General features: G+C 45.6%; 1 protein-coding gene across 2 annotated transcripts; it reads left to right on the forward strand.

Annotated features, from left to right (window-relative positions):
* Positions 1–81: 81 nt before the first annotated feature.
* On the forward strand, positions 82–24985 carry KLHDC10 (kelch domain containing 10). Of its 2 annotated transcripts, XM_049813978.1 has the most exons (11): positions 747–1884; positions 8002–8131; positions 12299–12455; positions 13774–13995; positions 14536–14690; positions 15910–16058; positions 16694–16778; positions 17703–17769; positions 18393–18440; positions 20629–20768; positions 22012–24985. In XM_049813978.1, the coding sequence occupies exons 1-11, from the start codon at positions 1799–1801 to the stop codon at positions 22219–22221; spliced, it is 1449 nt and encodes a 482-aa protein (XP_049669935.1). In that variant the 5' UTR covers positions 747–1798; the 3' UTR covers positions 22222–24985. The 2 variants fall into 2 exon arrangements, with proteins under 2 accessions (XP_049669934.1, XP_049669935.1); XM_049813977.1 differs by lacking the exons at positions 747–1884; positions 8002–8131; positions 12299–12455 and adding an exon at positions 82–308.
* The last annotated feature ends 388 nt before the right edge of the window (positions 24986–25373 follow it).

A 25373-nucleotide genomic window follows, 5' to 3' on the forward strand; every position in this document is an offset into this window, starting at 1 on the left:
CAGGCGCAGTGATCATTGCTCAGCCCCCCCCCCCCCCCCCCAGCAACAGCGTTCTCTCCTCGGCCTTCCCCCACCTACCAAGAAGCCCGCGTTTCATAGGCCGGGGCCCGCAGAAACTTCGTCGCTGATTGGAAGGCGGCCTTGCCGTTGGCTGTCGCCTGGCTTCGCCCTGAGGAGGAGCGGACGGGGGGCTATGTCGGCGGCAGACGGTGCCCGGGAGGGTGTCGGGGAGGGCCCGGGCGGTGCGGCGGGTGGCGGTGGTCTCCTCAACCGCTTCGTACAGCTGCCGGGCAGGCCGCGCTCGGCGGGTGAGTGGTCGCTGATTCCCTGGGCGGGGGGGGGGGGGCGTGACCCCATCCCCGGGGCGTCGGGGCGGGGGCACCCCCGTCCCCAAGGCCCTGAGAGGACGGATACCCCGCAGTTTTGGGGTTGGGGGGGATTTTGCTCGCGGTGCCGGGGCTCTGGGACGTTTTGAGGGGGGCTGGGGTAGTCTATGGGCTTGGGATGCGGGGGGGGGGGGGGGTGTCACCCCGTCCCAAAGGCCCCGGGGGTGGTGTAGGGAGGGCCGGGATGCTCCCGTCCCAACGGTCCCGGGATAAGGGGTCCTGGAGTTGCGGATGGCGCGGTCACCCCTTCCAAAACAGTGTTACAGTGTTGAAGGGGAACCACGGTCTTGAGGGGGGGGGGTCACCCCTCTCCTACGACTCTAGGGGACGGCTGTTCTTCTTTCCCCATCCTGACAGTCTCAGCTTTTTGGGGGATGCTCGGATGACCCACACAGGCGGTTCATCCCCATGGACATGGGAAGGGGGACAACACAGGGTCCCCGTGGTCCTTGGTGGAGATCAGCCCCATCTCAGCAGCCCTGTGATCCTGAATGGGCCTGGGCTAACCCATGGTCACCCCCCCTCCTCTCTCCCCAATCCCAACGTATCAGGTTTTTGGGGTGGGGGGCCCCACAGTCCTGGGAGGGATGATCCTGGGATGGAGGGTCCAGGCTACCAGAGGGACCTTGGATGAGATGTCAGCCCAGTTGCGTGACCTGGGAATGGTGGTTCTTTCTGTTTTCCACCTTCCTCTTAGCAGTGTTGGTATGTGGGGGGATTACCCCACCCCAACAGCCCCAGGACACTAGGGGGAGGAGGCCAGGGTTAACCCACAGTCACAGGATTGGGAAGATCACCCCCATCCCAGCAGTTCTGCGATACTGGGAGGGACATGGGGCACCCCATGGTTCTGTGATGGGGGTATTCCCAATCGGTTTGGGGTATCCCCCCCCTTCCTTATCTCCATAGCACCCACTGCCCTCAAGGGCCACATGGCGCTGGGGTGCTGCCACCCAGGAGGTGGGTACCCCAGGCCCAGGGCATCCTTTTCTGCCCTGGCTGCCCCTGGCCCTGCCACTCAGATCCCTCGATGGGGGATGTGAAGCCTCTCACTGCCTCAAGGGTAGGAGCCTGTGTTTGGTGTGTCTGGAGCACCACCAGCAGCAGGGAATGGGCTTTCAGACCAGGGTCCATGTTTCGATTCCTGTGAAACCTGTCTAGATCTGCAGCAAAGATGCCTTCGAGCCTTGTGCAAGACTACTGTGAATTTGCTAAGTGGCTCCACACTTTCTATTGTTGGGCAAATTCTCAAACATGTTTCCTTCCTCCTGTGATAAGGGCCTTTTTTGGTAACACAAGAACTGATTATCTTCATGTTCCTGAATTTTAATCATTGGCTTGAGCAAGCTGGTAGCGCGTCCTCCTGACACGGTTGTAACGATCCCACTTTTGGCTACCGATTATGGCCCGACATGGAATCCTGCCCTCCACCACCTGCTCAGGGGCAGATGCTGCAGCCCCAGGTACAAAATGCCCCCATTCAGCTCAGCCTTAGCACGTAAGTCCAGCCTTAACAAACCTGAAGCTGATTGTCGATCCTGCTGAAAAACTGCCTGATGGAAAAATCCTGTTTGAGTCGATTGCTGGAGTTTTCTCCCCATTCAACACCTGTTAATGTCCTATTTATAGAGCTCCAGCAGCAGCCCTTACATAACCATTGAGACAGAGGAATTTTTTTTTTTCCCCTCCTTCCATTTCCTCCAACCATGTTTGTCTTCCTACCTCCCAGTTCCCTTTCAGTTTCCAGGAGGCATTCCTTTGTTTTCCCCACCACTCAGTGCCCTAGACTTTTTCCATAAAGCATGCTATCTCCTTTTAATCCTGTTTTTACAAGTAATTACTGTCATGAAAGCACGCAAAGAACTTGTAGCATGCTTTGGTGTTGGATGTATTCACTACATCCCTCTCTGCAGAGCTCTTTTGCTCCTGCTGTGTGTGGTTTGAAGTAGATCTGGGCTGTCTCTTGGTTAAACAGAAGAGCATACATCTTGACTTACGTGCTGCTTTTGTCACGTTCTTCTTTTGCACCTACTTGTAGAAAAGGTTTTAAGCTTTTGTCACCTTTTTACTCTGGAGAGTACAGGGAAGTGATTATGAAAGTAAGCAGGCAGCTAGCGGGAGCTGGTGCCAGGGTTGTGCTGCTCTGTTTGCTTTCTCAAGCAGGCTATTTCTATCGAGGGTTTCTCAATAGGGGCATTTCTGAAGCAGTGTCTACAAAAGAGTCTCGTTGATGGCTTAACAGCTAAAAAAAAAAAGCTGTTCGTGTTTTTGCTGCCTTGTGATGGGTAAAGAGTCTTTAAACATCTACAATTTTGTGTTGGATAAGGGAAAGGAAGGAGCTGTTTTCAGGTGTTTGTAAGCTTTAGAAAGATCAAAAATGTCAAATATAGGTGGTGTGTGGTTTGTTCTTCTCGTTGGAAATCATCCTGTCCACGTTTAAATTTCTTTGTTTTCATCAGGCTCTTGGGGTTAAGTGGATAGAAACAATCTGGAAACCTAAATATATCTTTGCTTCTCGCATGCTCAGCATTTATTCTCTGTCTTAAGCTATAATTTTCCCAGTGTACCAGTCACAGTAGAGGTGTTTTTTTTCATATGGAGAGGTTCAGAGTTTCTAATATGTATTTAAAAAAAAAATACAACAGAAAACCCTAATATCCTGAATCCCTTTGTGTCATGTGGGGGAACAAGCCTGAAGCCAAATTGGAACCTGGGCTGCATCTGCAGGGGCATTACTAGCAGAGAAAGAGAGAGATGGGATCACCCTGTTCTACTCAGTGCTGTGTCCAGTTCTGGTCCCCACAAGTCAAGAATGACGTGGACAGACGGGAGACGGTCCAAAGGAGATGGTCAGAGGGCTGGAGAATCTGCCCTATGTGGAAAGGCTGAAGGAGTCCGGTGTCTTCTCCCTGGAGAAGAGAAGGCTCAGGTGGAACCTCATCATGGTTTTCCAGTACTTAAAGGGCAGCTGCAAAGAGGATGGAGGGTCTGTCTTCACAAGGAGCCACATGGAGAAGACAAGGGCAAGTGGGTACAAGTTTCACTGGGAGAGGTTTCATCTCAATGTAAGAAAGACATTTTTTAAGTAACAACAATAATTTGCTGGAACAACACCCCCAGGGATGTGGTAGAGTCCCTGTTGCTGGAGAGTTTCAAGATGTGACTGGACAAGGTGCTGAATAATCTCATGTTGGCTCCCTTTCCCACGAGAGGTTGGACCAGACGATCTTTCCCGATCCCTTCCAACCTGGGCTGTTCTATGGTTCTCATTTTCCAGAATTCCTTTCTTTATTTTCCTTTTACATTTTTTAAAAAAACAAAACAACCCAAGGAACACTCAGTTTTAGTGGTGTAAAATCTGTAATATAGAATTTCTGAGGCATATGTTTCCTCTTTTGCTCTGGTTTCACAGTAAGGACAGTCCACTCAGAAGGACTCCTTATTTTATTCTCTGCTCTGGGATGCTATCATGTATTACAATCCTGTTCCTATTTTACTAATCATGGGAAATACTGACAATCAATTGCACGCTTGTAGAAATGTTCGAAATACGTGATTGCTACAAGGAGGTTTGAAAACAAAAGCCTCTGAGAAACAGGATGAAGAAGCAGACCCATTCTGGACGTCAGTCCAAACCCGAAAGCTCTCACAGCTGGATGTGAGAAAGATCATTCTCTTAGAAATGCTTCTTTAGAGACTTCAGATATTTGAAAGGGTCTTGGCCGGTGGCCTGTAGGTTGTGTTTGGCATCCTTGGCTGGATCCTCTGGCCTCTCCCAGCTGCCCTTGACCCTGGGCAGAGTTGTTGCTCAGGTGTCAGGGACACAGGCAGTGCTGCTTTCTCTCTTGGGAATTTTTTGGGCAGAGGCAGCCTGCCATAAAAAGGAGCTATGTGATCTGAGGAGGCTTAACGCAGCTGGATGAACAAACAGGTTTTAAACCTTGTTCTCAGCGACATGTTCACATCCTGCTTATCCAAACATTTGTAAGGGACTCTACATGAGTTACAAACTTATTTTGTCTGGCTGGTATGAAAAAGATGAAGCTTTGGAGACTGGAGTCAAAGTCAATATTGACTTGTCTTGTTCTCTCTCCCAAGAGCCAGCAGCGCTTTGGCTTCAGCCTTTGACCTAAATGTCCTTCAGAAGTCTTGCAGAAATCGTAAGTGGAAAGGGAGATACTGAAACCTGCTATTCTAGATGTTGAAAAAACTAGGTAGGAGGAAAAATAATACCGATACCCTCTTTAAAAAACCTTAAGAAGCAGTAAAGAGGATGTGTACACACACCTTAGCTATTCACCACTGGTATGTTACTTTGAAAAGATGAGAATCAAAAGCTACACTATATTTGTTAGCTTTACATCCTGTAGTTATTTAGTTTATATTTCAAAAAATAGTGCTTGAAATACAAATTATATTGCTAGTAGTAACGCTAATAATCTTGTGGCCTAATATAAGTCTCGCACTGGGATTAGTAGGATTGACGATCACAGATTGATGGAAAAAACCAGCATATTTGGGGCAGGTCTTGCAAGCGGAAGACCCTACACCTTGATTACAGGACAAAGTCTATGCGGTTGCAGCTTAGTGCCTGTGCCGTTCCTTTTCCTGTTAGCCTGACAGGAAGAACTTTAAGAAACTCAGAATGAGGAGGCGTAGACAGTAGGCAGCAGAACTGCCTAAACTTCGTGGAAGCAGAAGGAAGCAAAACTCTTGAGGCCAAAGCATCTCGCCATAGGAGCCAGAGGGTATAAAAGACCTGTCCAAAACTAGTCTGTCCTTCTAAATGAAGAACAACCCAGGAATTGTAGCGAGGACTTGGCAGCTGTTGTCCTTTCACCCTCTGTGCTGTATGTAAGTGATACTGGCTGGATTACTTCGATATACTTGGTTCTTGTGGGTTTGAGTGGCCAGAACCACCTTATGTAAATACTTTGTAAAATAAGATCACCCTCCCATTTCCTAAGATCTCACAGAGTTTTGTTGCACTAACTTCTTGCACCTTTTACTTTGCAAATGACCCTCTGGTGGATGTCATGATTAAAATAGGTTGAGAAAAAAGGGAGCTTATAAAGGGTGGTGCTGGGCTTGCTGCTCTGGGAGGTGTTTGAGGCTACGCCTGGATATCTGTTGGTTATGCTCCAGGAATAAATAAAACTGTGCTTTCTCGAGGTGGTCTGGAGGAGAGGGAAAGAAGGGCTTGATTTAAAATACTTTAGCATAGTCTTCAAATCGTGATTTGAGCCACACATAAAATGAAGAGGATTCATGGCTGTACCTGCAATTAGTTTTCATCAGTAAATATCAAAATAGGAAGTAGTCCTGTAGTTCTAGGAGGAACAGCTCTCTAGATGCGAGTCTTTAACCAGAATGAAAATTCAGTATATTAAAACCTCCAGTGCTTTGATTGCAGCCCAGGAATCTGGTTTTTTTGTGCTAGCAATCTATTTTGGCTGAGTTTTCCTATTGTAGCCTGGCAGAACGTAATCCTTGCTTTTATTTCCCTGCCAGCTCCAAATGTTAAACTGGACGAGGTCCTCAACTTTGTTCTGTTTCAGGTTACCTGATGTGCATGGCAAGCTCTAATCCATCAAATTACACAAGAAAAATGATACTGCTTTGTTCAAGGAATGAACCGGGAGCTTGCAGAGTGTTAGCTAGTGAGTGCTACAACGAAAGCTTGAGTCCAGATGCTTTCTGTCTATGCCAGGGGACGGCTGCCTTCCCTTGCTCTGTCTTGTATAATATTGCTCAAGGAACTACAGGTAGAGCAGCATTTAATCTTTACTTTTGCAAAGCAGAATTACTTGGCAGAAGTGTGCTATCATCTCAGTAGGTCTGCTCTTTATCCTGCCTGCTGTGTTGAGCACACGTTGGAGATGAAAACGCAGCTGCCACACTGTGTTGTGAACACTGATAGCTGTTGCTCGGATAAGTTTTGGTAAATCACATGCATTATTGGTGACCTGGCATTACGTTCTGCAGTGTGGTTGAGGTGATGCTCTAAATAGCTAGCTTAAAAAAGGGTGTGTACTGTCGGTTGTAAACATTTGGACGGCCATTGTGAACTTAGGGTTGAACTACTGTCATCTTAATAAATGGTCTTTTGTGTGTTTGAAACAAACTTCATTTAGCAATAGGAATCTGTAAGCTTTCATGTGCCATTATTTCCTAATTTTCAAATATTTAAAGAACTTTGAAGTTTGATCTGTTGATAAAAAATATGCTGCACATGTAAACTGTTTTCTCCAAATGCATCTTGGTTGGGAAAAAAACAAACTGGTTGCTTGTCCTTGAGACTTAGAAACATTGGCAACTTTTATTGGATAAAATTCTTTTCTGAAGGTTAGAAGCCAAGCATATCTTCTGACCCTGAGTCTCACCTCCTGTGTTGAAACCATGAACTCGAGACCAGTCATCCTTTTTAACTTGGGTCGCCTGCGTGAGATGATCTGGAGCCTGTACATCTTCTGAGAGGCTGATACCAGATGAATACATTTCACTGATTCCCCGGAGTGCCCAGGAAGGTTTGTTTTACAGGGGAAGATAAAACGCACTGAGCAACTGCCTCCCTGCTGCACCAAACTGAGCATCCAGATGCCAGAGCATCCCCTGGCTCCATCCACTGCTGGCAGGATCTCGATCGTGCTCTTTTCCTTTGCTTTTTGGCTGCTTTAACATGAGCTGGGCAAAAGGGAAAGAAAAAAACCAGGGATTTGCTGTTTCTATGGAGAAGGCCATGTGCTGTAAGGAAAATACACATTCTTGGGGTCAGACATGACCCCAAGATTTGAGTGAAACATTTCACATTGGCCTTTAATTATTGCTTTGGGCTTTGAGGATCGTTCCCTGTGTATTCTGAATAGAATAGACAGTTCTCTGTAATTTCTGTTGCCTTTATCTTATGTGCTTTCCTTTTTGTGAACGGCAATGTCTTTAAACGGCCAGATGAGCAAGCAGTAAAGTGGTTGCGTGAAACAAGCAAGCAGTACATGGAAAAACAAATCATAAATGCTTTGACTGCTACATTGTTAGGATCTTTCTGTAATTCAGTGACTTGGAATGGGGCAAGCACCATGTCAAAACATTATAATTGTGCTCCAATTTCAGATGGATCTTTAGTGATCCTTTAAGGCTGAAAGAATAAAGAGGCAAAACTTTAAAATTGACACCTGTGGCTTGGAGTCAGCTGTTCTGACTCTGAAAAAGGATATTTTTTGCACCCTTAGCAAGCAACAGCCCATGGCAGACTTTAGAAATGAGGCATCCCGAAGCTAGAAAGTTGTTGCAGTTGCAGCTCCAAGGCAGTAACCCATGGGGAAGGGGTATGTGTTTGCAATAAGAGTATGTTTGTTTAGTCCTGCTCCTGCTATTTCTGCTAGCTACAGCCAAATCTCTTTCTGGTAGCTGTGATGGCAAAAGAACTTGACCTGTTTCCATTTCCAGAGTTGCCTTTTAAGCTTGAGGTTAGCAGTTTCTCTTACCTCATCTTCTTTGCTCCCAAAGGATCCAGGAATAATTTTTTCTGCTGCAGGTTGCTTTGGCTACTGCTCAGCTTCACACCGGCCCTAGTGAGGGATGATACAGGTATCATTCTTTTCCTTTCTGCTTACAGGTTTCTGAGCAGATGGTGGGACAGCCCAGACCCTTGGCCTTTTCCTTCCAAGGCTGGTTGGGAAAGGGAGGCAGTGGCTGTGGATTTGCCACCTTGGGAGAACAGCACTGCATTGGTTTGCCAGGAACTGGTAACAAGGCATGGTAGCAATTAGGGAAAATTCCCTTAAAAAGAAAAATCAAATTCTGCAGAACCTGATGGCGTAGGCAGACCTCACCCTCTGCCAAGAGCTTCTCATTGATTAATAGATTTATTTGGTTATTCTCTGGCACTATGGTCATGATAAAAAAAAAAAAGGATGGTTTCAGGCAGGCTTTCAGAACTTCATATTCAACTCTTTCATTGTTTATTTTTAAGAAATGAATTTGGCTAATTAGACCTTTTCCCCCCTGTTATTTAAAAAAAAAAAGCCCAGCTGGCTGGCTTACTAATTCAAATAGCGGGTACTCCCCTCTTGTTTAACCTAGCCAGTGAGATGATGCCAGCATTTTTTTTCTGCAGTCATGAAAGGGAGGATAATCGAATGGAAAGAATACGTCTTTGTTCTTCGAAACTTGACTTTGTGCTGCTCTGTTTGAAGCGCCTCTCACCTTACATTTGCACTGCATGCGAATCAGTGCAACCACTTGGTACTTCACAGTTTAATTTTCTTCTTCTATAACTTTATTATAGAGCTATTGAAAAGTGATAGAGAAATCCAGTAGACTTGAGCATAGCCGTTGACACGTTCTGTGGTTCTGGGCATGCTGGTAGCATTTAATCTGCTCTGTAACTTCAAGTAATCTGCTGGTACCAAGGGATTTCTGTGTTGTTGTTTTTTTTCTCCAGGCCTTCCATAGATTTCTGTAGCTGTCAAGGCCCCAGAGCTGGAATTTAATAAACTTTTAAGTTTGTGTTAGTCAGAATAGGTGTAGTATTTATGGACCAGCGGGTGCAATTCAGCTTTGTCCTCCCCGTAAGAGAGATATTATGAATGGGAGTCTTGTTGAACACCATTCAGGACCATTATGCTCTCTCCTCCAAAATAAAGGTTTTTTTTTAAATTTTCTTAACGAACATCTCTGTTTTCTCCTCCTCCTCCTCGCCCCAGACCTACTCTGTATTCAAAGTTTTTGGAGAGATAGGAAATGAATGTCTCATGCATTGGTGGCTGTGCTGTGTCACGTCAGGAAACTCGGGAACAGATATTCATGCCGCCGTTTTGCTTACTCTTCTGTTCTAATAATACCTCTTGCAGGAGAGGTATTCAATTAGGAATCCACTTTAACAAAGTCAATCTGGGCCATCGGAGCAGCTCCCTCTGAAGTCACTCAATGAATCACTTGAAAAGGGTGAATTTAACAGGGTGTTAACAGGTCAGTGCATAGCCAGCAAGCAAGTTTCAATCGGATAGCTTGGTCCTAATTTAGGACTTTCCTTAATTATGTCCCTGTCATGATATTTCAACTTCTTTATGTTTGTGGAGCTTCTTATTCTCTGAAAGTTTTATTGTTCCCATTTCTCCCCTCAGGACCAAGGAAAAGGGGTCTCCTTGTGACTGTACCTTCCCATCCTTCCTTCCTGTTTCACTTTGGAGTCTTAAATTGGGAAAGCAAGTGCTTTCCAAATTATATCCATCCACTTAAAAGCCATTTTCTGTAACTAGCTTTATGACCTCTTTCCCACAGTTCTGTCTTGACTTGGTACGTTGTTCTGCTACTTTCTATGTCCAGTGTCAAAGAATTCATAGCGAGGCCTGGTGACTTGCAGCTTTTCACTGTGATGATGTCTCGCTGTGCTTCGCTTAGTGTTGGGTGTTTCTTTAATCTGTGGCAGGTTCAGCTCTCGGGGAGATGGGCTTTGCTAACTAGAGGAAGAAGTTAGCAAACCCTTGGGTGTTTCCATCTTCCTGCACCATCTAAAGTTTGCGCTTGTGTAATAGGCTTGTGCACTGCTAATGCTGAAGCGAAAGCAGATCCAAAACTTGCATGAAGAATTTCAGTAGATGTGAATCATCTGATAAAACATAATTAAATGGAAATGCAGCTCTTCATTGGAGGTAAAAGTCATAGAGCTTGTCTGCTGAAGAAACTAATCTGAATTAACTCTTAAATAGATTCAGCTTTTACAGGTCTTTTCTTTAAAAAGATATAACTAGAGGAATCTTTTTCTAAGACTTTCTTCTGAAATGAATTAAGGTCACTTCAACTCTGAATAGAAGAGTTTGGTGGCAATTTAACTCGGTTTGACATTCAGTTCATTCATACATTTGCGAGTGTGCTGGTGTAGGTGACTCAGAAGATGTGTTGGATAATTTTTTTTCCTGTTTTATGGGTAAATACATCATCTTGTCTGGGCCTCTGCGAGCAGGAGGATCTAATCCATTGAGATGAAGGGGTTAGTGAAGAGCAGAGCTTAAAACCAGCAGGCTGGAAATGTGAAGCCTTTGGAGATAACTCATTCCTTATATGTTGAGCAAACACAACTGGGGTCTGCTTGAATAGAGGAGAAAATCTGTTGTTCTCGAGCAGAGTGAAATGAAATTGCATGTGTTTGTAGCTACAGGGGTTTGCCCTGAGCTTTTGGAAACCTTGCTCTGGTTGGCATTTCCAGCCCTCCTTTCCCTGGGAGTCACTGCCACGTAGCAGGCACAGCAGGAGGAAGCATTTCAGCTGCTCTCCTCCATGGTTTGGTGCTCAGCTTAGCACTGAGGACAGTGGATTTCCCCTGAGCAGCCGAGTTGTGAATGCATGACCAGGGACAGGCATCATTTCTTCTGCTAGCTCTGCCACGAGGATCCCTAGCTTCTGACAAAGGACAGTTACTGAGTGAGTGTTTGATTGAAAAATGTGTTCCTTTAGTTCACAGAGCCCTTTGAGTTGTTGGCGAGAGTAGTGGGAATGGGCAGGGAATGGCTGCATGGGAAGGGTGGTCCTTTCAGACCATCTCGGTTGGGTACTTGCAAGTATCTGTTTGACACCAGCTCCGCCTTTTCTGTGTCTTGAAAATATCTTGAAAAAAATCCTCTTTTAAAGATAGGAGATGGGTTTCTATGTAAATGGGAAGAGGTGAAACCAGCTGGGCTGTGTATGGGCTTAATGTACCCATCTCGTTATCTTGAGGACCTGCGTGCATCAAACATTGCAATAATGCCCCAGAACAGTTAAGTTTCAACAGAAAGGGATCAAAGTCAGGTGTCTTCTCTTTTTAATTTTGAGAGATGAATGGCAGAGAAGGCTTCCTTGGTTTTGTTTTTTAATTTGTTTTCTTTGAATTATGCCTCTTTAGTCTGTTGGCTTTATATAAAACTCAGCCTTATTCTTCTCTCTTCCTTCTGGAAAATTCTCACAGCAAGTGTTATAACTAGAGGGAAATAGGATCTATATTTAATGTAATATTTGAATTCCTAATTCCCTAATACCTTTTAAATTCAATGGATGATTGAATTAAATCCTCACTCCCCTGCAAAATGTGTGCATCAGTGCTCCCAGTCTTTGCTGGAATTAAGCTCCCATTTCAGTTCTTTCAGGTCTTTTTGGAGACCTCCAGGGCAAACACAGAAGAAGAAACAAGCAGGATGAGCTCCCTTTGGCCAAGCACAGACACGTGAGGCCTTCACTAGGATATCCTCTATAGGCTGCAGAGAGGCATGGGCACTTCTCAAGCATGGTTTTGTTTGCAGATACTCAGGATCAGATGAACTGCCCTCTCGAAGCATCTCTGATTAGAAGAGTGAACAATTACCTTGATTGTAAATACCTTTATTACCAATGTGTTCACTTAAAAATGAATCCATCTCTTTGGATAGTTTCAGAGTTTAAAATAAAAAAGGCCAGAGGGATGGATGTTTCTCTTTCCCTTTGTGAATCACCTCTAAAGCACATAATATTTGTTTTAACAGTTTAGTCCAGGACTAGTTCCTGGCTGCCGCTGTTAGTACATGTAATATCCACTCCTCCTGTGTGCTAATGTCCATGCCATGCCGGGTGCCCGATGGCACTGTGCTGTCTCAGTAGCCACGCCAGACTTTGGGTTTTTCCATTAATTCCTTAACTTTCTTTCCCTCTCTTTCAGCCAGTGCTTATTAGTTTTCTAAGTGGGGATTGCTGGGAGACACAATTATTACTGGAAACAACCCAAATCTGTCAAAACTTAGCCACAAGGAGTTTGTCTGAACCCTGTAGAGCAGCTTAATTTTGGACGAGAGTTGGAGCTTACAGCAGCAGCAAATGGGGAACATGATTAAGCAAAGCTGCTTGTGCTGAGTTAAAATTCATTATTCAGTCTGGACAAATCATTTATTTCACCTTTCCTGTAGGAAAGATGCTTGATGCCTCATTTGTTATTGCTCCGCATGTCTGATTCACTGCTGATAATTGTAACAAGCTCTAAGAAGAAAACACGATGGGTCCTAATTAGATGCTTCACTGGGTCCTGTTCCATCCTAAAAGTCCGTAAAAGAGCTGTGAGAGCAGGTGGGTGGTGAAGATCACTGGTTGCTTTGGGTGGGGGTTCTTCAGGAGATCTTTTGATGGTTTTTTTGGTTTGTTCTTTATTGTCAACTAAACCAAAGCGGGCCTGTCTTGAGGTGCAACAAGAAGATGTGCTTGAGAGAGTGATGGGTTATGCATTTAAATTGTACATTTTAGGGGACTATTATCTATCTTCCTTCTCAAGATGAGGCTTAGAGTTACTCTCACCAAAAAGCTGTTGTATTGCGTAGAAAAAATGACTTTTGAAACCTTCCTGGTTTAGTCAGCTTGAGATGTTCTACATGTGTCTCACAACCAGCTCCTTTGTTCAGGGACCTGATCATTTTCTGCTCCTTTCATCTTTCTCATTCGTTATGTGGTCCTGTGTCTTGTTGAAGAAAAACATCTACGTCTGGCACTGTGCTTGGCTCTTGCTGTGCATCAAATTCGAGCAAGCTCGGAATTACTTTTTGATCACTTGTCAGCTGAGACTTCAATTGCTGTTGTCCAACAAGAATATTGCTGTTTAAATTTTCCTGGACTGAATTGTTCTTTTTATCTATTCCAGTTGAGGTCTGAGCTTGAATTGCCCTCCCCACTTTTATTTCCATTGGCTTTTAGGGAAGAGGGTGGGTAGGCAGAGGGCTTCCTTTTGGGAAGGGCTGCATCTGTCAGTTGTCAAGCTTAACCTGTTGGATGTCAGATGGGTTCCCTGCTGCGCTCCCTCCCAGTGCAAATGCCTTTATCTATGAGCAGATTTTACTTGCTGTATCAGACCTGTGCTGCTTAATGTTTAGGAAGCCACGGGTGTCCAAGGTGAAAGAGCCTTCTTGAGATACAAGGTGCCAGGAGCAAAAGAGAAGAAATGGAGAGAAGGTTTATGTAGGACGGAGAGCAAATCATTAGTTTTCTTCTTTGTTCCCACCAGTCAGCTTTAAATATAAACGTTTTGGAACTGTTTCCTAAGTGAAATCTGCCGTACAGAATGATAGAAGGGGGAATTTTTAAGATATCTCAGAAATAGCTTTTACGGAAGGATTGTCACGTGTTGACATGCAGACAAGCCTCCTTAGGCTGGTGTGGTCCAGGGACATGAATGAGGTGGTGACACGCAGAGGCTCTCCCCATTCCTGCTTGGAGAAGTGGGTCTGTCATTACAGAGCTGTTTCCTTCTGGCTGCAGACATGCTTCCCTGTGGTTAAACACCAGCCACTCTTGTTGGAGGACCACCGTGGCAGGTGTAGTCCTGACCCTCAGACACAAGCTCAGCTCCTCTGCTGGCATTTCACTGAAGCTGTTTTACCTTCTCTTTTTGCTGTAGGCCATAGGTATCCACCAGCAAGAAGTGGCCATCGTTGCGTGGCAGATAGTGCCAACTTGTATGTGTTTGGAGGCTACAATCCTGACTACGATGAGTCCGGTGGGCCAGAGAATGAAGACTACCCGCTCTTCAGGGAACTCTGGCGGTACAACTTTGCTACAGACACCTGGCATCAAATGGGCACTGAAGGGTACATGCCCAGGGAACTAGCCTCCATGTCACGTACGTATGGAAATTCAATTCCTATGCGTCTACTCCTGAAGCTATTTTAATCGATGTCCCTGGTGGAATGCAAAACCAGGCAAGAGCTGGGAAATCTGGATCCTGTTTCCAAGTCTTCTGCGAGTAGGCCTTGAGTTTGGGTTGGTTTTATGATTTTTCTTTCCTCTTTCTCTTGGGTTGAGGCAGAGGGAAAGAAAAGATTTCAAATGCAAGAGGTAGTCTCCAGGTATTTAGCTTGATAGTTGCAAGGCACCTGCACTTTCAGCAGCTAGGTGCTCAGTGCAATCAGACATCTCAAAGCATCCAAAAATAGATCTCTTTGTTCACTAGCCATTTTTAAAAGTAGGCCTTTGGTTACCATGGTTTTAGCTTTCATTCTTTCTCTTTTAGAGCATTTCAAAGCCATAAATACATAGTGTGAATTGTAGGGTATTTGAACAATATTGAACACTCTCTACCTACTGACTCCAGAGCAGAGAGTCGTTCTCTTTTACCATGTCTCGCAGCAACAGGTATCTCTGCTCTGTCTCTCTCTCCTAGTTGTATTGCATGGCAACAACCTGCTTGTGTTCGGGGGCACCGGGATCCCCTTTGGGGAGAGCAATGGCAACGACGTCCACGTCTGCAACGTCAAGTACAAAAGATGGGCTCTGCTCAGCTGCCGAGGAAAGAAACCCAATCGAATCTATGGCCAGGTATGAAGGACATCCCTTGTCGAGGCACTTTGGCTGTGCCTGCGTACGCTGCGCTGTGTGTCACAGAAAAGGGGCCAGAGCATGGAGATCTCTTCTTTGCTAGTAACCAGAGTTGTTTTCTATGTACATAAGTGTAAGGGAAGGCAGGTACCATTTGTAAAGAAACAGAGTGGTCTTGGTTCTTTGAGATTACAAAGGAAAAGTGTAGTTTTCTTGTAGTTAGAAAAGCCAAAATTTGTTAACTAAATGCCAGGTGCAGTTGAATGAAAAAGTATGTCTGATTTAAGGAGTGGTTGGTAGTTCCTAAAGTTGCTCTCTAGCCTCCTTAAAGCCTTTAAACCCCAAACTATAAATGAAAACAGTGTTTAGTAGGTCTTGTTTGTATTAGAATAACAACTTTTTAAGCTGTCCATAATGTCCTGGATGAGCATGGTGCACAAAAAACTAGATTCACTCTCACAGGAGGACTGCCAGCTTTTGCTGTGCTTTCCCATAATACTGCCAATGTACTTGTGGTGCAGATATTTATAACCCAACTAATTTGTCATTTAGATGTGCGCCAGACACTTAGGGAGGAAGGCAAGTAATCTTCCCCTTGCCCAGTTCAGCTCGAGCTGGCCTTTGGCAAACAGGCAGTTGGGAGCAGAAGGAGCTTACGTCTCTGCTTCCACCTTGGACTGCATCAGGGAATGGTGCCTGCACCATCTTCACAGTGTCAGTAGGCCGATAGTCCACGTGCTTTTGAATTGTACAGGCTGTCTTTATTGTTTAGTCTGACTTATCCACTGTGTTTGGAGCTTTGTCTGTTACGCTTAATGCCACTGGCTATCTGATAGCTGGTTTGTAAGATTCTCTGTAACAGTATCCGTTTAAGGTCAGCGTGGAAGAGATTCAGGGTTAACTCTGCTTTGGTTTTAGCTCCTGGGAGCCCTCGCTGCACATATCTGTTTTGTCTGATGCCTGAAACTCAGCAGCTCCACTTCTAGGTCCTCATCTTGTGACCACGGAGTTACTTTTCCTTCCTACAGACACCCCCCGCCCCCCATCTTTTGTGTATCATCCTTGTTTGCCCTTCATATTCCTCCTGAACATGTCATTTTGTAAGTTGTAGGTAGAGCTTTGGAAGCAGTGTCTTGCTTTGGGAAGGTGGGAGTTCTCTCTTTTTCAGACACTGATGTCGCACGTCCTTTCTGACTGGTTTCTCTCTGTTACCTTCCAGGCCATGGCCATCATCAATGGTTGTCTCTACGTGTTTGGAGGAACAACTGGTTACATTTACAGTACCGACCTACATAAGCTAGACCTCAACACTAGAGAGTGGATCCAGCTGAAACCAAACAATATGTCGTGTGACATGCCAGAGGAGAGGTGAGAAGCTGGACAGTCTCAGAGACCTTTTACACAGGGGAGTCACCACCTTTACGGACAGGCTTCTGGGCACTCTTAGAGCAATGTTTTCAGCTGTGAACGTTGCACAACCAGTGCTCCAGCAGTCTGGCGTGCAGGGGGATGTAGGGATGGGTGTGAAGCCTTTGCCAGGACACTGATCTGGACTGTGTGATGCCAGAACAGAGCTGGGGACTTGGGGCAGCTGGTGAGTGCTGAGGAGGGCAAGAGGCTCCTGTTGATCCCTGTCTCTTGTCCTATTCTGTAGCAAGGCATGGAGGAAGGAGGGCTGGGAGATCAATCAGTGACCATCTTAGTGAGAGAAGGGACTGGAATATTGAAGGCCGTTGTGGTGCTCCGTAAATTGACTGTACTTAAGTTCCGTGGTGCTCTGCTCTCAGAAAATGCCTTGCAAGCTTCTGGGGTGCTGCTTAGATTGCTCATGAAAGCTTCCACATCTTCTGAATGCTCCCAACCTGAGGGACTGATAGAGCATAGCCAGGCTTGGGGTGTCTGCTTAAGCCACTCAAATTTGGTAGTGTTTTCTAGAAGGCTTTTGTTGTTGCTCACTTGCAGTAATTGCTTGTGCTGCTAAATGTCCTTCTTTGCACCTTCAGATACAGACATGAAATAGCACATGATGGTCAACGGATTTATATCTTGGGAGGTGGAACTTCCTGGACAGCTTATTCCTTAGATAAGGTAAGGCAATCAGGAACCTTGAGTGCTTGCCTGGATGGGAGATTTTCTACAGTGAAGTATAACCAGGACAGTCTCTTCATCTTGCTTTGCCTGGAGAGCTTGGTAAAAAAATAGATAACTAGGAGCAGATTGTTCTCATATTTCTGTAAAACCTCGTCTTGCTGCAGACATGTCCTGTTGACTTACAGATGATGAATCTGTGGTACCCAGTGACCATACCGATCTGCAAACCAGCTTCATTCTGTAGACCTGTTATCAAAGATTCTCATTTAAAAACACTTAGGACATATTTCTAAATGTTGTGTTTGTGCCAAAACAGGAAAGTACCAAAGGAAGGAATTCCTTGATGTTAAATTCGGATATTGATACGGTGACTCTTTTCTTGTCTTCTCCCTTAATGGTATACTTTAATTTCCTTTCTTGTGGTAAATGTTTTTTCTCCAATACAATTTGGAGAGGGAAGAATGAATTCATCTTGAATGCCAGAATGATAAATGAGGACAATTTAAATAGTGCTCCACTTCCAAAAAACTTGAAACTGCAGCAGTTCACGTGACTTTTTATCTCTCCATTTTCTGCATTTCTTTTCTCCTTACATACAGTATGAGATAGGTATTTCTAAACAGTTTTGAGAACTGGAGGGTGTGGGTTTTAATTGGTCCAGTTTTTTTAAAAGCAGTTTTCTTTTTCTTCAGCTGTGGGGCTCAAATAGCAAAGCGTGAGATGAAAGCTTTAGTAAGCTGGTACACTTTGAAGGTGATTTTATACCTGCTTAGTCACTGGCTGTGATTAGCTGGTTTTGGTTTTACACTTAATGAAAAAGAGGTGTTGTTTATAGTGGCTCCATGGGTCAGAGCCTGCAACTGCATCATTGTGGTGCTTGGGGAGCCAGGAGGAAGTAATGGCTCCTCTTTGTCCCTTCAGATCCATGCGTACAACCTTGAAACCAACACCTGGGAGGAAATTGCCACAAAACCTCATGAAAAAGTTGGTGAGTCTGGAATTTCCCCTGTCTTCCCTTGTAAACCAGCGAGTGGCCAAGATGCTTGAAAATGCAGTTTTCTGGCAGGCTGAAAGCCTTTTTCATAACCTTGTTGTACAGTACGTGACTTAATGCTGGCCTCGAGGTCCTGCTTGTTTAGAGCTTTAGCAGTGAGGACTAACCCATCTGAAGCATATTTAGCAGTCTGGCTTCTCTCCCTCCCTGGGTGGGAAAGATGATAGTGGCTGGCTCTCCTCCCAGAAGATATGCATCATCTCTGCTCCCTCTGAGGGAACACGTGCTGGCCTGGTTAGCAGCAGGGGTTTCCCTGAAACCTTGTAGGCCCTTGGCTGCTGCTTTTCACCAAGCCAGAGGTGAGAGCTGGAGTCTGTGGGGAATGAGATTCTGGCACATTTCTTCCTTCCCTGGAGAGCAAGTAGGAGTCAAACCTGAAACAGCTGATTGCTAAGGTAGAGATGTTATACCCGTGATTGTACGAAAGTAGAAGCCCCTTATAAATGAAACAAGTGACTCCTATCCATGATTCTATGTTGAGATATAATCACCACTTGCCCAAGCACTTTAAAGCAACTATAGTCGATACTTTTTTTTTTTTATTTTATTCTCCTCAGGCTTCCCAGCAGCCAGAAGATGCCATAGCTGTGTTCAGATAAAAAATGGTAAGATCTGCCTCTTGAAAATTGGTATATCTTCTACAACTTAGCAGTGACAAGCCCATCCTTCTAGCCTGAGAGATGCTGGCCTCTGACACATGTTTGTGAGAACTGCAGGGCACACGTGTATTTTCTGGAAGAGGATTTCTTTCTTGTTAACAGGCCTTAAGCTGCCCAGTTGGCACCACTCTTCACATGAGGGATCTTGCTGCTGTAGGCAGATTTACTTCTGTATTGCACAGTACTGTTGCTCTCTGGAATTCTGCAGTATTTTAGGCAACACGTAAATCTCCTTTGGACATGTGGCCACTTCAATGTAAGATATCACATATTTTAGTCACGAGTGTCCATGATACTTTGCAACTTATTGATTGCAAGCTCACAAACAGGTATAAATGATGCTCTTGCTACAGCTTGATGACTAACCTGTTAGCTTTGCAGTCCGCTGTGAAAAGCAAAGTGTGACCAAGTGCTGAAGCCAAGTTCTTTAGAGACAAGGTTGTTTGGAGATGTCTTTGATAGTGGGTCCTTTTCGTGGTGTTGTAAATCCAAGATGCTCATATGGAGTGGATTATGAGGTGGTAGCAGAGTTAGCACCTGAGTCTTTCCGTTCTCTAGTAAAGTCAGGGCGATTTTATATGTTAGAAGCTGCACGGAGCTTAGTAGAGCCTTTTGTTCTTCACTTTGATCCTCCAAATGTTCTTGCTGTAAATCACTTGTGCGGCACTGTTTGAGACACAGCTTAGAGAGGGCTCTTCATGTGCAATCCATGTTCAATTACCCGCAATTTTGAATGGTAGAGTGTTCCTTCAACTAGATTTGGGCCTCTCCCATAGCCTCATTCTCCTACAAGAACGCGTTCCTCAAATCTTGATAAAACAAAGTGCTCATAATGGACTGAAGAAGCAGTTACAATGTTGATCCTTCTTTTCAAAACTCTTCAGGTCGATTACTGAATGCTGTATATTAAAGGGTGCTGAGCCATGCAGAAGAGTGCTATGCCAGATTATATTTCTTAGGAATGCTAACTGTGCCAATAAAAGTAAGGCAGGGGCTGGGAGATGCTTCCAGTCGCCTTCATCAGCAGTATTCTGCTGCAGTGCAAGCCTCTGAGTTGAGAACTTGGGCAAGGCTGGGAGCAAGGACCTGCCTCTGGCAGGCAGCAGGACTAGGAGCCAGGGCTGTGGCTGCTCCCCATGGGTTTAAAACCACTAGAATCTGATCAAACCCAGGAACTTATGAACTCAGGTTAGCTAGGGCTTAATACAGCTTCTTAAAGTGGGAGTTGCACTGCCTTCCTGCTTCTCAACAGCATTTAGCTCTGAATCTGCCATGGTGGGGCTGGGATCACAGGCAGGCTGGGAAATGGACATGAGCTGGCAATGTGCGCTTGCAGCCCAGAAAGCTGATTGTGTCCTGGGCTGTGTCAAAAGAAGTGTGACCAGCAGGTCGAGGGAGGTAATTCTGCCCCTCTGCTCCACTCTGGTGAGACCCCACCTAGAGTACTGTGTTCAGCAAAAGAAAGACGTGGGCCTGTTGGAGCAGGTCCAGAGGAGGGCCATGGAAATGATCCAAGGGCTGGAACACCTCTGCTATGAAGAAAGGTAGAGAGAGCTGGGAGTGTTCAGCCTGGAGAAGAGAAGGCTCCAGGGAGACCTTGTTGTGGCCTTTTAATGTATAAAGCAGGCTAACAAGAGAGATGGAGAAAGACTTTTACCAAGGCCTATAGTGACAGGAGAAGGGGCAACAGTTTTAAACTGAAAGAGGGTAGTTTTGGATTGGACATAAGGAAGAAATGTTTTATGGTGAGAGCGGTGAGACACCAGAGCAGGTTGCCTAGAGTAGCTGTGGATGCCCCATCCCTGGAAGTGTTGAAGGTCCAGTTGGACGGGGCTTTGAGCAACCTGATCTAGTGAAAGGTGTCCCTGCCCATGGCGGGGGGGTTGGACGTGATGGCCTTTAAAGGCCCCTTCCAACCCAAACCATTCTGTGATTCTATAAGTGGCCTCTGTGATTATGAATAGTGTGCTGGGACTGATTTGAGAGGTACTGAGAGCTTGTGTTGAGGTAAAATAATTGTTGATCCTAAAGCTGTTTTGGAAAGGTGATTGCTGACTTAAGTCACTGCATGTTCTGCAATTGCTGGATGAAGGATGGCTGGGCCTGTAAGCACCATGGGTTTCCTCTCTTACAGATGTGTTCGTTTGTGGAGGCTATAATGGAGAAGTGATTCTGGGAGATGTTTGGAAGCTGAATCTGCAAACTTTCCAGTGGGTCAAGCTCCCAGCTGCCATGCCGGAACCAGTGTATTTTCACTGTGCTGCTGTCACACCAGTAAGTGACTCATTTCTTTACTATGTAGCTGAAGTTCAAGCCATTCGTTCAAGCACTCTGATGTTTGTGTGGGCTGTAAGTAGAGCTGAACCAATGTTACCAAGAGGGTGACCTCCACTGGATGCAGCATCTTTAGGCAGGCTGAGGGCTGGTGTGAGGTCACTGCCTTGACTCCTTTTACTCCTGCTGCTGTTTAAAGAGCGGTAGCACACAGTATATTCTGCTTTCTAAAAGCAGTGATGTGGAGTTTTAGCTTTTAAACCGTATCAGCTTTAAGGAGTAATTCTATGTGTGAACAGCAGTTCCTGTTTGCGAAAGGATAAAACTCCCTCAAGTAAACTGGTTTTAGCTTACTGAGAACAGCCTGGATTAGCAGGGGAGCAGCCCTCTTTGGAAACCACTGCTGATGGCAAGATTGGTATTGCTAGAGTTTTTTGCCGTAACTGGAAGCTTAGAGACCTGTGGCTGATAAGCAGCAGGCAGCAAGAAATGCATTTAGCTGTGACTTCAGCCTCCTTCAGCTGATCATCGCCTTAGGGCAGCATGCGAGGGCGGAGATCAGGTTCTTTGGTTATAAGAGCAGGTGTTACCTAGTTTGGAGATTGTTATAAATGCAACTCTGAGAAACTGTAGGCCGGATAAAGGTGTTTCCCAGGCAGCTTGGTGACTGCCTGGACAGCAGGAATGCCTTTTCTTTTCCTATGTATTGAAAAAATGCCACTTGCAGAATAGGTCAGCAGCTGGGCTTTTCCCATCTCTCTGCATTGGTGGTGTTCCTGGAGCAGGGTTATGCTGAGCAGGAGATGCAGCATGTCTTTGTATGGTGTGGTTTTAGTTTAAAAAAATACGTTCTTTTTAGCTGAAACCTAAGTATGGTTTGATACTAATTTATTAACACTTTACCCCACTCCTAAAATTGATTTCTTGGGGTAGAATTCACCTAAAATACAGAGCAAAGCGCTCTTAAGCTAGTGGGTACATGGTTTAGGATGAGACACGTGCCCTTCAGCAGTGATTCCTCCCCTTGGCTACGAGAGGAGCCCCGGATGACTGGCTCAGGCAGTGACACTTCTGTTACCAGCACATAAAGGTGTGTGAGGTTAATCTTGCTCTGTCATTAACCAGCTGGGAATCTGGAGAGTCAAATCCAGGTTTTCCTGGCTGTGTTGCTCCTCAGCACCTTCTGGTGTGCCAGTTTGGTCTGTGCCCCATGTAACTCCCCTCTCCCCCTTTTCCCATCTAGGCTGGCTGCATGTATGTTCACGGAGGGGTGGTCAACATCCATGAAAACAAACGGACTGGCTCTCTGTTTAAAATGTGGCTGGTGGTACCCAGTCTGCTGGAACTGTCGTGGGAGAAGCTACTGGAATATTTCCCTCATCTAGCAACTCTCTCCAGATCTCAGCTTTTGCACCTTGGACTGACGCAGGGACTCGTTGAGCGACTAAAATGAGAACATCTCATGCTTCTGTCCAAGACGCACTACGTTCAAGAAGCCCCCTCCTGCCCCCCTATTTATGGATACCATGGATGGTCTTGCTAAGAACATGGAGGAACCCGCTCAGCGCCTTACTCAGCAAATACATTGATGCCTTTCTAGAAATTTTTACTTTAAGTTGTTGAAAATCCAGTTTTTATTTATGGATATCTAAATTACACCATTAATCAGTAATACTCACTGGGACTAATCCATAATATCCAGCCATCAAACTGTCATCAGCACATGCTTGCAACTTAATTGGGGAGGGTGGGGAACTTTGCGAATGTCTGAGCCCATGCTTACACGTGGCGCACTCAACCTAGTATTTTCACAAGATGTATCGAACAGAGGACATTCAATGCAGAACAACAGCTGACCTGTTCTTTTGCTTTAGATAACACTCATCCCTCTAATGCCCAGCTGAGCTCTCCCCTATAAAACCAAGAACTCCTTCCGCTTGAAGGCTTTGCATGTGTTTCATGGGCATGTTCCCATCAATTTGAGCTTCAGAAGACGGCTGGAACGTCACACGGGGCAGTGAGCGAAGCTTTGCCTGTGCAGCTTTTCTGGTGCAGTGTGCAGTGATTTGAAACACCCCGTGTCTGTGTCCCTCACCTTTTCATATTGAAAGGTTTGCTTGGAAGACTGGTTAAAAGTTGCCACTTAATGGACTACTGTGTAGTTTACTTGGGGTGGTGAGGGGAGGGAAGAGGTTTTGCTGAATATTTTTTTAACCTTTTCGGCTCACATTGCACTCTGAACAAGCTAACAGTGAAAACTCACCCCGTAGATTTCAGAGCTGTCTTTTAACCTGTAGTGTGTTGTACCCAGCGCTTGGGTGTGAGCCACCTATGCCAGCTCAAGTCCTGGTTATCAGCACCTGACTCTAACATGTACCAGTAAGCTTTTTGTTTTCCTTCCTCCCACATATCATGTCAGCTTTTTTCTAGTTAGCTTCGTGTTCCTCTGGGGGTGGGGGATGTTATTGCTGCATGTGGTTTTAATATGGATCCTTGGAAACTCATGGATCACTCATCCCAGAAAACACAGCATCAAGAAAAGGAGAGAGGGAACATCTCTCCCTCTTGTGAGCAGTGGTTATCTCTGCACAAGCAGGAGAGGAAGGGATGTCTGTCTATGTCTTGCTGTGCTTGATATACTGTGAAATTTGCTCCAGAGATCATGTGTAAGTGGCCATCGAACTCTGAGCAGCTCCAGTGGGCTGGCATCAGGTTTATGCAAAATTCTTTTTATTTGAAGACCATTTTTAAGTGCCTTTTTTTTTTTTAAATCAGCTTTTCCTAGTACCTTCCTCTTCCATCATCAAAGGCAAGGGTTAGACTGTGGGGTTTTAGTTTCTTTTTAAGAGGTTGCATTTATTATGTTTAAATAAACCATAGCATTGTCTTCACATTGTTAATCTGAACAGCGCTGGCTGATTGAGTCACTGCTACCCCTCTTAGGGAGCACCTACCCCTGATGTTCAGTTGAAGTGTTAACATTTGCCCCAATGTTAAGCTTCCCCTGTTCTTGGGGATACATTTTTTTCCCCCCATCTGTAGCCTCAGTTGCTGCTTTTTATTTTTTTTGTCAAGGCCCAGAAAAATAAAGATTGGGAGTCATAGCTGAAGCATTCTCTGGTGCTTTTGACCACAGAAACTGGTGGCAGCTGCCACCAATCTGTTGTATCTATCTGCCCCCTTTGTACCTTTGCAGGACTTGCAGCTCACAGGGCCAAGCTGGGGCCCTCCAGTGCACTGTATGGCTTCTGCTGTCCCCAACTCCACATTTAGGCTGGCTTTTAGCAAAGAGCACATAGGACAGAAAGCCTTTGCTCTCAGAAAGCAGTATCACCTTATTTCAGTCCCCTTCCAAGCCTCCCTGACTGCTTGCTGGAGCAGTTCCAGAGCTGAACCCAGACCCTGCTGGCAGCTGTGGGCTGGGGAAGGGCTACCTGCTCTCAGCTTGGGATGTCCTCTTCTGCAGGACCATTTTTTCCAGCTCCCTCTTCTGGCCTGAACTCAGTGGTTCTCACCTCTTGCAGAGGCTGAGTGTCTGTGCTTCATCTTTGCCTTCTGGCCTCCAGTTCCACTGGGACCTTCGTACTGGAACAGCCTGGTCATATGCATGCTGGTTCACTTCAAAGCACATCTCTCATCATCACCAAGGCAATATTAAAACCATCTAAGCGTGGATCTCTGCTCAAGCAGATTCCTTGAGCTCTAATGTCCTCCTTGCTCCAGCAGCCTTATGGGGGCAGCCAGGAGCCTTCCCCCGATGTGACCATAGGGAAGAGGAAGGGTGGTGGGTGTTGATCTGGGGCACACATGGCCACAGCCTGGCTCCATACTGACACCTGTAACACTGTCACTTAATCTTAGCTTCAAATCTTGACATGGAACATGTTCAACCACCCAGGCAGGACAGTACACTCCTTGATGTCCCTGTGACACACCAAGTCACCACTGGGTCACCCAAACCCAAGTGCCCAAGCCCCTTCCACTGGCTGGACCACTGAAGGTCCAAGCCCAGAGCCTGCCTGTCCCCTCCACCAATGGCCTGGAGCTGGTTTCACCCTTTGGACACAGCTATGCTGCGTCCCCAGCACACACAACTTACAGGAGCATGGCCAAGAGTACTACTGAAAGATAAAAGAAAATACAGGCATTGTCCAGTGATGGGAGTTAGGAGGCCGCTCCTCTCCGTGTAAACTGGGGTTGCTGCTGCTTCATGGGCACAAGAGCTCGGATGCTGCTCTTCCTAAAAAATTTCCTTGTTTTAAGCACTGTAAAGCTCACAGCTCCCTTTTGAGGGTTTGCTTAAGTTGCTCCTAGTCTATTGCACATTGAATATTTGAATGATAAAAGCTTCTCCCTGGCTTATGGTGGTAGAGGCTTTGCTCTGGGCTACAGCTTGAAGGCTGAGCAGCTCCAGACTTTCTTGCTCCATCTCCTGCTTGGTTTCACCTCTAGCCCAAGTACTAGTTCCTCCTTTTTAAGGGCAAGTGAACTCCACTCTGTGCAATACCATACTTGAGCAAAAGGGCAGAGTGTCACTGCTTCTGCCAGGGCAGGGCCCGTTCCCTAAGGAAGAGAGAAAGGATTCAGCAGCTGATGGAGGGAAGA

The sequence above is a fragment of the Accipiter gentilis genome, chromosome 11, assembly GCF_929443795.1.
Source record: "Accipiter gentilis chromosome 11, bAccGen1.1, whole genome shotgun sequence".
NCBI classification, from domain to species: Eukaryota; Metazoa; Chordata; class Aves; order Accipitriformes; family Accipitridae; genus Astur; species Astur gentilis.

What these genes read in the sequence shown, in the direction of transcription:
- KLHDC10 (XM_049813978.1), top strand. Translation starts at nt 1,799, where the DNA reads ATGGAATCCTGCCCTCCACCACCTGCTCAGGGGCAGATGCTGCAGCCC. An exon ending in CCAATCGAATCTATGGCCAG is followed by an intron (nt 14,691 to 15,909) that starts GTATGAAGGACA and finishes GTTACCTTCCAG; the next exon opens with GCCATGGCCATCATCAATGG. An exon ending in TGTGACATGCCAGAGGAGAG is followed by an intron (nt 16,059 to 16,693) that starts GTGAGAAGCTGG and finishes TTGCACCTTCAG; the next exon opens with ATACAGACATGAAATAGCAC.